Below are 14595 nucleotides of genomic sequence, written 5' to 3'. Positions count from 1 at the left end.
TTGAAATGTTAAATCATAATTTTGAATGCTCTTGTAAAACACGATAGTGATAACTCAAACTGGATTTACTCACTGACCACTTGTCTGTTTGATGGCCTAAAATAAATGCCATTGGTAAGCCTCTTTCTAAAGACATGGTATGCAGAATTCCAATTGTTTCATGTAGGCACTTGTAATTCAGAAAACTCCTCAGCAGAACTTTATTGACTGACAAGAAAGAAAAAAAAAGATATTTACTACATTTCACCACTATTTAACATGTGGATATGGGTGCTTGCTGAAGAGAATAAAAGGATCATAAAATAGTTTGGGTTGGAAGAGACCTTCAAAGCTCATCTAGTCCAATCTCCCTGCAATGAGCAGGGACATCTTCAACTAGGTCAGGTTGCTCAGAACCACATCCAGCCTGGCCTTGAACATCTCCAGGGATGGTGCATCCACCACCTCTCTGGCAACCTGTGCCAGTGTTTTACCACCCTCATTGTAAAAATCTTTTCCTTATGTCCAGCCTGAATCTCCCCTCTTTTAGTTTAAAACCATCACCCCTCATCCTGTCACAACAGGCCCTGCTAAAATGTCTCTCCCCATCTTTCCTATAGGCCCCTTATAAGAACTGAAAGGCCACAATAAGGTCTCCCCAAAGTCTTCTCTTCTCCAGGCTGGACAAGCCCAACTCTCTCAGTCTTTCCTCCTAGGAGAGGTGCTCCAGCCCTCTGATCATTTTTGTGGCCCTAAATGAATAAGCAGCCACTTTCTATGTTCATATATTTAATGAAAGGGATTAAAATAAGGACTGCATTCGTAAACTGTATTCACTGCAAAGATCTGACATGAGAGGCAACATTCAGAAAGCTACTACTGACAATCGTTTACAGATTGCAATAAAAGTTGCAACTACTTTTCAGAATTATCACTGTACACTGCATACTAAAATTATTCACTAGACACAAGAAGTAAAAAAATACATTTTTAGAAAACTATACCATGAAAATACAGGTTGAGTTCCATTTCATGTTCACATTATTTACCCCATACCTTGTGCCATGTCATCCTATCTGTGAATAGCTAAAATTAAAACATAAAAGAATAAACAGCTGTTTTATTCAACTTCTAAGCATAGAAAATACCATGCCTTAAATACATCATGGCATAATTCTTCATATAGTTCTCTCTCTCTCTCATTTCTTGCTATGATTAGCAGGGAAATAATTAACATTTTACTATCATTCATCTTCAGAGCTGAAATCCTTTTAATTGTTTAGCCCCTTCTTCATCCTCTTCTCCCAGCTTTTCTGTCACATGCACTACACATCCAGGCTAATAACAACACTCTACGCATTCCTGTTAAACACATTAAATAAATCAAAACGTTTAAATATCTCAAGTTTTGCATGAAAGCAGGTTGTTATTGCTATTCAGTAACTTTGTATCCTTAATCATAACCAAAGCTAGCGTAAAGTTACTGCCTTCCTTTAGCAAATTTCTGATCCTGCAAAACAAATACATCCATTATTAAACCATCTCTACTCACCAGGACACTCAGATAGTTGCTCACATTCCTTGACATCACACTAAGAAGAAATCCAGGGGAGATGAATGATACTCCTAGCAGGATCCCTGCATCTAGCTGCAGTGTTGTATTTTCATGTCCAGTGACAAAGGCCTGTTGGAGCATTAACAAAGCGTGCAGACCAGGGATACACAGGCATTGTGCTTTTTGCTGGATCACAGCGCTGTTTTGTAATTTATTTGCTAAACTAATCCCAAACCGCTGAGTCTACACATTTGTTAACACATTTAGACCACATACTGTCAATGGAACAGCTATTTGAGCTGTCAGCTGTATTTATTTAGAGCTGTCAGCTCTAACACCCAGAGTGATTTATAGTATACCTTTTTGTTCATGCAGCTGATGGAAATGCTCAAAATAGTAGCTAGAAATAGGCTCAATAAACCAAAACATATGACTACACAACACTATTTCTTACTCCTACGTTTGGAAATGCATTGGAAAGCACTCATAAAGTTGTTAACTGTCTCTTGATGCAGGGGTTGTCCTGCAAATTCCCAATGTACTTATGCAGCAGTTTAATTTTACATAATCATGGGCTAGGAATCGCATTTCAAACTCAGGGTGATCTGATGCCACTTTGCAAATGTCAAGGTGTGGTGTTACTGCACATACAATTAAGAAGATGGGATGAAATTGGAACCACAATCGAAGTTTCTTCCTGCCCTGTTAATTTGTACATTAGAAGTGTAATAATTTAATTGAACCTGTTATCACTTACTCTTTGTAGATTCTCACAGATACTTTCACCAAAAGCAATGTCAAGTTACAGATGAGCTTGCACTGAGCAGAATTATATTTTAGCAATCACTACACATACGTTCCCTTCCTAGGGAAAGTTTGGCACAGAAACACCTTCCTTAGCAACCACCAATTACACCAACTATCCACTGCCCAACCATACACACCTCCACAATATATCCCTTGCAAAAGTATTTGTATTACAGCAGAAAATAGGCAGCCCAGTCACAGACCAGGATCTCCATTCTGTTAAGTCCTGAACAAACACACATCTAAACGTTTAACCCAACACAAGCCAAAATCCACAGCCACTGCAGCTTTACAATTTCTTTGGTAAGAAATTAATTAACTTGACTATCAATTTTAAAAATTTCCATGCTTTGCATTAAGTAAGTAGTATAAAGAAATTAACTTCCCTTCTGGCATGCAGCCCTCACCACCCCTCCCCATAGTACAGCAGAAGCGAAGAGGGGGACTTTGCTTTTTTTATTTGATATATTCAGTCCTGACTGGATGTTCCCAGAAATTGTGTAATCTGTGCTGCAGCCTTCAAACGGACAGACCATACCTCTAAAGGGCTGATCTGTGCACACTGATGAATTTTAACTCAGAGCTGTAGGCTAGGAAGCAGTAATTACTGCATTTGAATGCCTCATCCTTACATGCTGGCCTGATCCTTACTCAGCCCCTGCTCAGGGAAACCCCATGGAGCTTAGCACAGCAGGACCTTGCCCCATCCTGCTTTCTCGGCTGGCAAAAGGCAGAAGTCACTTTCCATCATGGCCCCTCTGAAAACACCTGCTTTAAATTGTAAAGCAGATTCTGCCTGCAGCTTTGGAAACATTTCCTACAGCTGTCTGAGACGTGGCTGGCACTGACTGGAAATGCTCTGCCTGCTGCTGTGGCTCAGCCTGTTGTGTTGCTCCTATGTGTCCAGTTCACACATAAGGAGTTGCTCAGCTCTTGAAACATTTGGGTTAAATACCATGCGTGTAGGCAGGAAAAGTGACAGAGAAGGAGGGGATGAGCTCCACACCCATACTACATTCAGGTGAATCCATGTATTCAAACTCCATGCTGAACCAGCCTGAGAGGGCCTCAGCTTGGCTGTCCACCTGGCTCACCAGACCTCACAGCCAGCCAGCACTTCTATTTTGTGCCTCACAAGAGGAAGCCTACTCCATTTTGTGCCTTCCACCCCTCACAAGAAGCAGCCCCTTATATTTTGTGCCTTCTCCCTCTCACAGGAGGCAGTCTCCACCACTTTGTGCCTCCCCTCCCTCATAAGAGGTAGCCTCCACCATTTTGTGTCTCCTCTCCCTCACAGGAGGCAGCTTTCTGCTTCAGGCCAGGTAGCAGGAGGGTCTGCAGCAATAGCATGGCAGTAGGATGTGACAGAGCTGCTCACTGACTACCAGCCCAGGGAGAAATAGCAGTCATCTCTCTCTTGCTTACACCACTCACTTTTCTGAGTACAGACATTAAATATTAAATTACTGCAGTCTTACAGCATCACTATTCCACACAGTGCTCCTACAGCACTGAATTGGCTTACTCAAGTAAGCCATCACCTGCAGAAGCTGATGAGGACTATCCAGAATGATGCTACTAGCACTGAAAGTGAATATAAACTAAGGGTGATGACAGGAACAGAAAGAATAACTAAAGTGAAAAATGAAAAACCCAAGAAATACTGTTTTCTTTCATATTTAATCTGGCACAACTTCAAGAAGGCTTACCACTACATTTTTCTAAATGACCTGCAGGAAAGAGGTGTTCAATTGTATCTTTTATACCTTACCTAAGTGTTTATTTAAGCAATTATGTAACTTTATTCAGGTTCCTAAATTTCATACTCCTATAGAGAAACAGTGATACATCTCTTAATCATGTAGCTGGTTTTACTTATCATTTAGATCACAATTTTTATTAAAATGGGAATTGAAAAGGAACAGAAAAGCTTCAGTATTTTATTAGTTAAATGGCACGATCTTAAATGTGCCAGACAAAAACCCGAAAAATAATCAGAATAAACGTATTGCAGCTATTTATGGAGAAAGGATTACCTGCACTAAGTGATGCTGGATGACATTCCCTTCAACATATTCAAACCTGTAGATCTCATCTTTCAAATCAAAAGATTTTACCTCAAAAAATAATGCATTTCTACTTTTCCCAGCTGCCAGGCAGCTCTGAACGAATCGGAAGGGAACTGAACTGCGCTACGTTCCTTCTGCACACAAGAGGTGATGGTCAAATGGTGATTTGGCACTGCGGCACCCGCCGGTCCCACCGGCAGCAACTTCCCGCCCGCAGAGGGGCTGCCCAGGAGGGGCTGTGCTGGGAGGCTCCAGCTCGGCTCAGGCTCACTGACCAGGCACAACCTCTTGCTGAGGGAACACCGGACTCCACGGGCCCCTCAAAGCTCTACGAGTCCCCAGACCCCCGAGCAGATGCCGGAGCCTGCCCCGGGACAGGCAGGCGGGCGCTCCCTCCCGCCGTTCCTCTCCCCGCCGGCGGGGCGCTGCGGAGCACCGCCTCCCGCCGCGCCCGACAGCGCTTCCTGGCCGGCGCCGTGCTCTTCCGGGACGAGGGGAGAAGGCGGAAGTGCTGCGGGGACGGTGCCGGCGGAGGGCCCAGGGCTGCTCCCCGATGGTGTGTGGCGGCTGCCGGCCCCAGGCGCGCTCGCTTCAGGCTCAGTATGGCGACGGCGGCGGCGGGGGGAGCTGGGCAGGAGAAACAGCTCGCTCCGACCCTGCTCAGTTTCTTCATCTACAACCCCAAGCTGGGGCCCAAGGAGGGAGAGGTACCGGAGGCGAGGGTTGCGCACCGGGGTTGCGTGGAGAGGAAGGTTCGCTCCTAGCCGGCTCTGTCCCGGCCTCGGTTGTGGCAGGGGGCCCCGCGGCGGTTGTCTCGGCTTTGCCGTCCCTCTCCGAGGCCTGGGCCGCAGCATGTACCCGCGGGATTAACGCTTTCCCCCGCGGAGCATCCCCGAACAAAGGCGGTCTGCGGGCGCGGAGCGGCGCTGGGAAGGAGGGAGCTGCGGCCTGCCCTGCCCTGCGCTGCCCTGCCCGCGGCCGCCTTACCGGCACCTGAGCCTCGGGATCAGCCGCCTTCAGCGGGGCCAGGGACTAGTGCCACTCGCGTCTGGACCTGTCTCTGCTTCAGACTAAAGAGGAATAGTGACCGAGTGTGTTTTCAACGGTAGCACGCAAAATACTGCAGATGGGGAGCTGGTCTGTTAGTAACTACGTTTTACTGATGCAGTAACCTTTTCTGAGAATCATTTTCTCTAGTTAGATAGAGCATGGTAGAAAGCTTAGTGCTCAACTTGGTTAAATTCAAGTCATTGCTAGTATTTTTTGCTGTTGTGATCTTTAATAAGTAAATTCAAGAAGCTATAGTCTCTACTTGTCAATAACAGCATATTGTATGGCTCACGTGATAATCTTCAGTTTTAACAGTTTTTGAACAGGGCAGTGCATTTATTAATGAGCAGGACGATGAGACTGAGTGTACCCTCGACAAGCCCCCAGGTGACTCCAAACCAGGGGGATACGCTGGAGGGCAGGGCTGCTCTTCAGAGGCCCCCTCAGCAAGCTGGGAAAGTGGGCTAGCAGAAACTTTGTGGAGCACAATGAAGGCAAATGCAAAGTTCTGTATGTTGGATGAAATAATCTTGTTCATGGTGGCAGGCCAGGGGCCGACTGGTTAGAAAGCAGCTTTGCAAAACAGGACCAGGGAGTCCTAATGACCAGCTTGTACGTGAATCAGCAGTGTGTCTCTGTGGCAGTGAAAACAGTGTATAGGCTGTGTGAGTGAGAGTGTGTTAGCAGGTCAAGTGAAGTGGTTGCTTCCCCCCTGCTCAGCACTTGTGAGGCTGCTGGTGCACACTGTGTTGTTCCTCTGGGGCTTCCTGGAGTAGGAAAAATACTGCCCAACTGGAGCAAGCCCAGGGGAGGGCCCCTGAATCAGTCAGGCAGCTGCAGTCTGTGATGTACCAGCTGAGCCTTAGATAATTGGATTTATGCAGCCTGGAGAAGAGATGATGTGGAATGGGGTCTGATGGCTGTCTTCACCTGCCTAAAAGGTGGCTCTAGAGGATGGAGTCAGGTTCTTGAGGTGGTGGTGATGAGACAGGATCAGAGGTAATGGAAGTCCAGCAAGCAAAATTCTAATGAGATAAAAGAGAAAATTCTTCATAGTGAAGTTGTCAAACAGCAGAGCAGTGCCTGGAAAGATTGTAGAATCTTCATCTTTGGAGATGTTTGAAACTTGACTGGATGAGGCCCTGAGCAATCTGAGCTAGCTTTGAAGCTAGCCATGCTTTGATGTGGCTTTGAAGCGGCTTTGAAGCTAGCCTTGCTTTGAACTAGCTGTGAAGTGACTAGGGCCTATGATTTCAAGAGCCTTCAATTTATAAAGCATTTTGAGATATCTCGGGACGACTGACTGCTTAAAAGTGCTTAAATATGCCTTTTATCTGTTATTACAGAAGCCTGTTTAGGTACAAGATAAAATTCTGCCTAGGGATTTAAAGGATTAAAGTTAAAACCCAAAGCAAACCATGAACCCAGTGTTCTTTAAGTCTGATTCTGTTAAAATCCATTAACAGAATGGATTGATTCTTGATTCTTTTCTCAAATTTTAGGAAGAAAAGAAGATTCTCTTCTATCACCCAAATGAAGTAGAAAAGAATGAAAAAATAAGAAATGTGGGACTCTGTGAAGCTATAGTACAATTCACAAGGTATGAAGTCTGATGGCTTGGCTCATTGTATTAGCACTAGCACTAGTAGTTTAAATTTCCTAGTCATATGTTTTCTTTTTGTGAGTGTGTATAAGTACTTATGTCTACATACATGCTTTCTTTCCAGGACCTTCAGTCCAACAAAACCTGCAAAATCCCTGCATACGCAGAAAAATAGACAATTTTTCCATGAACCTGAAGAAAACTTCTGGATGGTCATGGTACTTATGCATGTGATATGCATGTTTCTAAAACATTGTATCGCAATGTTCTCAATGCATTCTGCATTGTCTAATACCAGCCTGTTCCACTTTCTAGGTTGTACGGAATCCCATAATAGAAAAACACAAAGATGGAAAGCCAGTCTATGAATATCAGGAAGAAGAATTACTGGTAATACTGAACTCTTCCTTTTTTGTTTTCTAATGGGATATATTGTATTTTAAGAGTAACTTCAGAAATATCTTAGTTTGAGTCATCTTGAATTGCTGCCAAATTGATTTTATATATATACATATATATCTCTCTCTCTCCATAAATGGAAAAAGAGCAATAAAGTTTAAAGAAGAGAGCAAGATAGAGAATTATCCAGATAGCAATCCCAGTGAAGTATGCAGCTTTTAGCTTGGAATGGGCACATAATTCTTAGGATCCGTTTAATAAGTTCTTGCAACAATCTAAAATCAATGTATTTTTATTAGGTTTAAGTATACATGTTACTACTTAAGGTTCCTAGTAATCTTTGCTAATAATCTGGAAAAACAAACAGCTCAATCGTTATGGATTTTTTTGTCCAAACTACAGTATCATTAGGTCAGTTTAACTGTATACTGGAAGAGTATTTGGTCAGGTGGCATGATAGCTGAAGCCGGTGCTTCTGCTGCCTCCATTCATTACAGTGTGCACTAGTTCTGTTCCTCGTTGTGTTCTAAGAAAAGGATTGCTGTCACAGGCACTCTATTTTGCCAGACAAACAATAAAACAGTCCTTTTTTTTCATCTGGGTTGAGATCCTAGCCCAATAAAGACCTGCTCTTCAGAAATAAAGTTTGTTTTCACTGACCACTGGTGTTAGGGAAAGGCACTATTTGTAACTGATGTCTTGTACATGAATTAAGAAGGTGTTTTTGGAATTGAATTGAAGGGGGGGAAGTGACTTCCTTTATTGAAATAGGATTTTAAACGTGCAAAGAAATTTCTGGACAGTGACTGAAAATGGAGTTTAACTTTTCAGAGATTGACTTCTCTAATTCCTGTGTTTGCTGGCCCTTTGAAAACAGATTATGTCCAGCTCAGCCAAAACATTTGAAATTCTGCCTCTGCTTTATACTAATGTCCTGCTCTCTTTTCTGCAGGACAAGGTTTATAGTTCGGTCCTACAGCAGTGCTACAGCATGTACAAGGTAGAGTAAATTACTACAGGCTCCTCTTCTGGGCAGAGAAAGAGATCCTCATGGTACCATCTGGATGTGCAAGCTCATCTCTTTCTGAGAGCAACACCTGTAATGGTGTTGATGGAAGAGGATAATAAAGCTTGTACTGTACAAGTTACTTGTGCTGGTTCATTAGCTTATTATAAAAATAAAAGCTTTCTCGTTTTTGCAAAGTCCAGATCTCTTCTTTCATGGGCAGCTACACTACTAAGCATTGGATTTTGATTGTATTAGATATTATCTGTTGGAGAAACAATACTGGAAAAAGGCCATGAATCTGGCTTTTACAAAACAAGTGCGTAAGATACTTAAGCCACATAAATAATTTCTCTACCATCAAAGAATTTAGTTTCCTTTCTCATGTTGCCTCTGCTGCCATACATAGCTGTACTCTGCAAATCTGAGAGATGGTTTTTTCAATAAAGAAGGGGTACATTTGGATCTCTGTGGAGTCCAAATACTGAGAAACAGGAGCTGTATTGTGATCTAGCTATATTCATGGCCAAGTGGTAAGAAATTAGTGTAAATGATTAATCAACTGACTGATCTTTCTCTTTTAACAATTAGCTTTTCAATGGCACATTCCTGAAAGCCATGGAAGATGGAGGTGTGAAAGTTCTCAAGGAGAGGCTAGAGAAATTCTTCCATCGGGTAAGACATTTTTCAGGGACATAGTGTGATTCTGCCTTGGAAATAAAATGCAAACATCTTCTCTTAAGTGGCTGTAGTGTGACTATAAAACATAGGCAGTAGAAAAGGTATAGTACCAACACCAAAAATCTGGTTACTCATTTTTTTCAAAGACTTCGACTTCCTACTAATGTAGTAGGTTCTTTAAGTGGAGTTGAACCACAACTCCAGGGTTACGGCTTGATGGAACAGTTTAGCCGTTGCATGTTTTTTCTGATGGAATGATGTTTGTTCTTTGGAAATGCTGTTTTAACATTTGAATTGGTTATTAATGTGATAACAATCTGTGCAGACCTACTTAAGTAACTGCTGCAGAATCACTTGGGTTGGAAGGAATCTGGAGAAGTCATCCAGTTCAGGCTTCTACTCAAAGTTAGGGTAACACTGAATTCAACTAGACTGTACAGGGCTTTGGCTGGTTGAGTCCTGGAAATATCCAGGGATGGAGATTCCATAACCTGCATGCACAGACTTAAAAGTCCCACAGAACTCTGAAGTAATGGATAGCTGTAATTTTTAACTTCTCCCCTAGTTCCTCCACCCCCTGTGTGGAATTAGTAGTCGTGCCTGATAAGCTTTTAGGAAATCCTGCCTTTGTTATAACTAGTCTTCAGATTTTAATTTCAGTCTTCAAAAGCTACTGTGTTAGTGAAAGGATGGAAAGCAAACCCCATTTCTGAGCAAAAAATCAAATATTATTCAGGTATTTTTCACATAAAGCAACTGAATAGTCATGTCTGGCAGAATTTGGAGTTCCTACCTGAAGAGTTTCATCCCACTGTACAGGATGGCATTCAATGTCTGCCTGCCCGCATTTTTCTTGTGGATGGAAACAGAGGACTGCTGTCAGCAGTTAATTCTCTTGTGGCAGAGATGTGAATATTGATATCTCTGATAATGATGGCGTGTAGACACTATAATACTGGTGTTTAAAATGTTGTTCTCTTAACAGGTTTTTAAAGTAACACAATGTGACAGTGTAAACAAAAGCACAGGCTTTGCTTGTGGGGTTTTGCCTTTTTTTGGTAAGACTGTTGTAGACTCTAGAATGACCACTTGGCACCAGAAGTACTTGATTAGCTGGTGTATACTTCTGTCCAGACTGAATAAAAAAGAGCATGGCAAAAATGTAATAGATTTTTATCTTCAAAACATTGAATTTCTTGGAAGTTCCTACTGAAGATAAAACAGTAATGACTATAGATTTGTGTTACAGAAAGAAATCTGAGGAACAGTTGTTTCTTTTTTTCACTGGGGAATTAGAAATGCTTAAAAAGTTTGGTCATGCAAGTTGTTCTGCTATGGAATGAATTTAGCAAATTCATTCAGTGTTGCTGGCAGGCTTGAACTGCACTGAAACTGAAAGGAAATGAGGCTTAGATTATAAACTGTGACAAAGATCTGTGATACTGTTTGTAAGTATTTCTTCTGGTTTTTGGTAATGTGAAATGACTGTAGAGGGAGCCATTGGATAACTCATCTTTCACAGAGCAAAGCACTCAATAGTGCATTTGAAATCTCTTGGTAAAGGTTACAGTCTGTGAAGGAGAATAATAGAAACTATCTTTTCCTTTACATATGGAAAGCTCATGGATTTATGCACTAATATTTCTACAAACTTACTTCTGAAATTGAGTGTTAGTAAGATAAGCTGTGCTTTCTTACGTTCTCAAAAGACCTTGAGCTAGATTTAAAAGCTTTTGTCACTATGATTAAGTAATAGCAAGCTGAGAGCTGGAATCACACACGCACATGCAGAGTCATAGAATGGTTTGGGCATTGCCATGGGCAGGGGCATCTTCAACCAGATCAGGTTGCTCAGAGCCCTGTCCAATCTGACCTAATGTTTCCAGGGATGGGGCATCTCCCACCTCTCTGGGCAAGCTGTGCCAGGGTTGCATCACCCTCATCATAAAAAAAATTATTCCTTGTATCTATTCTGAATCTCCCCTCTTTTAGTTTAAAACCACTACCCCTTGTCCTATTGTCCTGTCGCTATAGGCCCTCCTAAGGTCTGTCCCCAGACATTTATGTATGACATAAATCCCCGAAGGTTTTATGTCATACAAGCAGAACTTGAGGGGGTTTACTTTTTTTGATCATTAGTCTAGATTACTGGGGATTAGACTCAAATTTGTCATTTAAGTCTACACATTGGAAGTTGTCTGAACTCTAAAAAACTGTTGTTGTTATCCTAGTACTTGCAGACACTGCATTTACAGTCCTGCGATCTGCTGGATGTGTTTTGTGGAATCAGCTTCTTTCCTCTGGATAAAATGACTTACTTGAAAATTCAGTCATTTATTAATAGGATGGAAGAAAGCCTGAGCATAGTCAAGTATACTGCATTTCTCTACAATGACCAGCTTATCTGGTAGGTACTTTAGTAATTCTCTTGTGTTTCTTTGATTTCATATCCTATAAATAAGTGCCATAAAGCAAAGCTGCTGAATCCTGAATGGTAGGATGAGTGATGTGTAAGAAAGGCATTGGTCTCTAGCTTTAAATTCTCTGACCTGTACCAACTGATTACGTGCAAGTTGGCCTGGGGAGCAGCTAGAGAAGCGTCCTTGTCACTTCCATCGCAAGAGCCCCTGCACACATACACAAGTTCCTCTGTAGCACCTTTTCGTAGAAAAAGTTAATTAAGGGATTGTTCTTTAAATGGTTCTGAACCAGAAAGTTGCAGTGCTTGTAAAGAGTTCTACTTGAAAATGGACTTAAGATAGCAAATGGGATCTTTGTTTGTTTAAATATTTACATTTCTCTTCTGCTTTACAGTTATTTATGTGTTTTGTATTTAGCAAATAACATTTCATTAAAAATTTATGTTCTGAGATTTAATCTACTGGGACACTGAAACATTGCTACCTTAGTTTGGTATGTGCTTTGCCTGAGTTTTGGTTAGAGGGAAATGTGTGATCTGTACTGCAGCACAAACGTGACTTGTGTTTCTTTCTCTCCCCGATGTTCTAGGAGTGGACTGGAACAAGATGACATGAGAATTTTGTACAAGTATCTCACAACATCTCTGTTTCCAAGGCACATGGAGCCTGAGGTATGGTAGTTGTTTCTTTTTTGAGGGCGGGAAGGAAGTGGAGGGGGGAGTCATGGAGCTTGTTGTTCCTTTGGGTTTTCTTTGGTTTTTGTTCTTTCTGTTTCTCTAGTACCACTAAGGGTGAAAGTACTAAAGAAGAGCATCTTCCCCACCCATCCCTCTCCCCCACTGAAATTTTAGTTTAGGAATTCTGGGATGTATTGGTTTCAGGCCACTACCAAACTCAGTAGTATTTGCACCTAATGCTTACAACATGAATTGTGGGGATAATCTGAATATGGGATGGTGATGGGGAGTTTACTGGTGACTGCTCAGTACTGCAAGTGAATCACTTCAGCTTAATGGCAAAATGCAGCATGGAGTGCCGTAAGACCACTTGCAGTTAACTATCCCCTCCCTCATCAAAAAGCACCATAAGCTAAGTTTTAAAATTTAATATATGCAAAATGTAACAGAAAATACCTTTAAACTGTTTTTTCTTGTGTGTGTTCTTTTTTGCTTCAGTTAGCGGGAAGAGATTCTCCAATACGTGCTGAAATGCCAGGAAATCTACAACACTATGGAAGGTAGCTCTTGTTTACTGTCACCATCTACTGCTGCTTCCCTCAAGGATGAGTACATGTGTTATGAGTACATATTCCACACACAGTTCATTCTAGACCGCCACACAGCAGTTGATGCAGTCTAAAACTTGACCTCTGGAGGGGGAAAAAAGAGAGAAAAGCCTTCATTAACATTACTGCACAGATACTTTCTTCCCCACTGTTCTTGTTGTACTTCATGAAAAGTTTTGGAACTGTTCCAGTCATTTCTTCTCAGTTTGGCACTTCAGACAAGGGTGCAGATTTAATCGAGGGATTTATCTATTTACTTTTGCTCTGTACTCAGCATGTCAGAGTGGGGGATCCTGTACTTAAGCAGCTGGGCAACATGATTTTGAGTAATTGTGAGTTTGGACATATTTCTTCAATCATGATAATTCCTCTTGCATGATTTATTGTATTCTTTGGGGATCAAGGCACTGGCACACACTCCTTGTTCCACCCTATTTCCCCCCAAGTTTAGGTGCTTCTAATACACCACTGTTCTACATAAAACTGATGTGAATGTACTGTTGGAGAGCAAAGGAAAAGTGCTTTCCCAGTAGTAACAAAAAAAAGGGGTTTTAAAGATAGTCACAACTTGAATGTGGAACGAGTTTTGTTGTTGTTATTTTGATGATCTGAGTGGTTTCTTTCCTTAGCATTATTCTCACTTTCTGAGCCTGTTTCTGTAACTCTTTGGAGCATATATGCAAATACTTCTGCAAAAATAGGAGTGTTGAGGTAATATATTAAATGCTCAATGCCTATCTGGATAGCTGAAAACTCACTCTATTAAAATATATTCATACATGCAAGTGTTGCTAGTTTCAATATATGTGTTAAATAGGGGAAACTGAAATAAGTAATTGATCACATCTGACCTGTTGAATTATTTTCTAGGTTTCTTACTGGACCTTTAAATCTGAATGATCCAGAAGCAAAATGCCGTTTCCCCAAAATATTTGTTAACACTGATGACACTTATGAAGAGCTTCATTTAATTGTTTATAAGGTATTACATCTTTCTCTGTGATTGTTCCACAGAATTAGGAATTTGTATACAATGATCTGAAGTACTTATGAATTGTATAGAAAGATGCACTGATACGAGGTTAAAGCAAAGAGGCAGAAAAGTCTCTGGTGTTTCTAGCAGCAAGATTTAAAGCCTGAATCCTCTTTTTCCTTCTCCTGTACCCTCCCCAAAACAAACAGGTTTTTCATTAAAACAAAATACCAGCCTTCAGTTACTTTAAGTGGTTTTATAGCTGGCTTTATGTAGCATTAATCAATAAAAAATATGAATAATCATTAAAAAAAAGAACCACCTAATTTTTTTAATGAAATGCAAGCTTCTTGCAGACATACACCCTTGCAGAAAATGCATTTCTAGCAAATCTTACCTTTCCCCTGCAACTTAAAAACTGTTACGTGAGCTGAATTTCAAAATCATAAGAGATTATCCTATTGAAGTGTTACCTTTAAAGTAGGGGGTTTTTTTAAACTGGTTTACCTGTATGTGACCTCACTGAAGTATTGTCATTTATTTGAGGTAGCTGAGGTAACCTGTTGTAAATGGCTTTTTTTGCTTTAACTTTTTTGTTCCAGGCCATGAGTGCAGCTGTCTGCTTTATGATTGATGGTAAGTACCTATTAGCATCACTTATTTGGCAAAACATAGTACAAAATGCTATTACATGTAACTTGGTTTACTCTTGAAAAACACTGGCAGTAATTTCTTATTTGAGTCTCTTCACGAGGGCTTTTATCAGTC

The 14595-nt window shown here is 41.3% G+C and overlaps 2 protein-coding genes across 9 annotated transcripts in view; one reads left to right on the top strand and one right to left on the bottom strand.

Annotated features, from left to right (window-relative positions):
• Window positions 1-4894: 4894 nt before the first annotated feature.
• The window catches only part of CCZ1 (CCZ1 homolog, vacuolar protein trafficking and biogenesis associated), a 15039-nt gene continuing 5338 nt past the window's right edge, over window positions 4895-14595 (top strand). The window contains exons 1-11 of the mRNA XM_030484340.1: window positions 4895-5117; window positions 6963-7060; window positions 7188-7281; window positions 7379-7453; window positions 8415-8462; window positions 9060-9143; window positions 11381-11556; window positions 12159-12240; window positions 12745-12806; window positions 13725-13836; window positions 14430-14463. Of these exons, the coding sequence (XP_030340200.1) occupies window positions 5013-5117; window positions 6963-7060; window positions 7188-7281; window positions 7379-7453; window positions 8415-8462; window positions 9060-9143; window positions 11381-11556; window positions 12159-12240; window positions 12745-12806; window positions 13725-13836; window positions 14430-14463 (970 nt within the window). The 5' untranslated portion in view covers window positions 4895-5012. The remainder of the gene's footprint in view (window positions 5118-6962; window positions 7061-7187; window positions 7282-7378; window positions 7454-8414; window positions 8463-9059; window positions 9144-11380; window positions 11557-12158; window positions 12241-12744; window positions 12807-13724; window positions 13837-14429; window positions 14464-14595) is intronic.
• The window catches only part of LOC115607249 (radial spoke head 10 homolog B-like), a 23914-nt gene continuing 22121 nt past the window's right edge, over window positions 12803-14595 (bottom strand). For all 8 annotated transcript variants that reach the window (XR_003991153.1, XR_003991152.1, XR_003991154.1 and 5 more), the window contains one exon: window positions 12803-12938. The gene's annotated coding sequence lies outside the window, so the exon portion shown is untranslated. The remainder of the gene's footprint in view (window positions 12939-14595) is intronic.

Source organism: Strigops habroptila, chromosome 4 (assembly GCF_004027225.2).
Source record: "Strigops habroptila isolate Jane chromosome 4, bStrHab1.2.pri, whole genome shotgun sequence".
Classification (NCBI taxonomy): domain Eukaryota; kingdom Metazoa; phylum Chordata; class Aves; order Psittaciformes; family Psittacidae; genus Strigops; species Strigops habroptila.
Note: the sequence above shows the minus strand (reverse complement) of the source record. Positions and strands in the feature narration are given on the sequence as shown.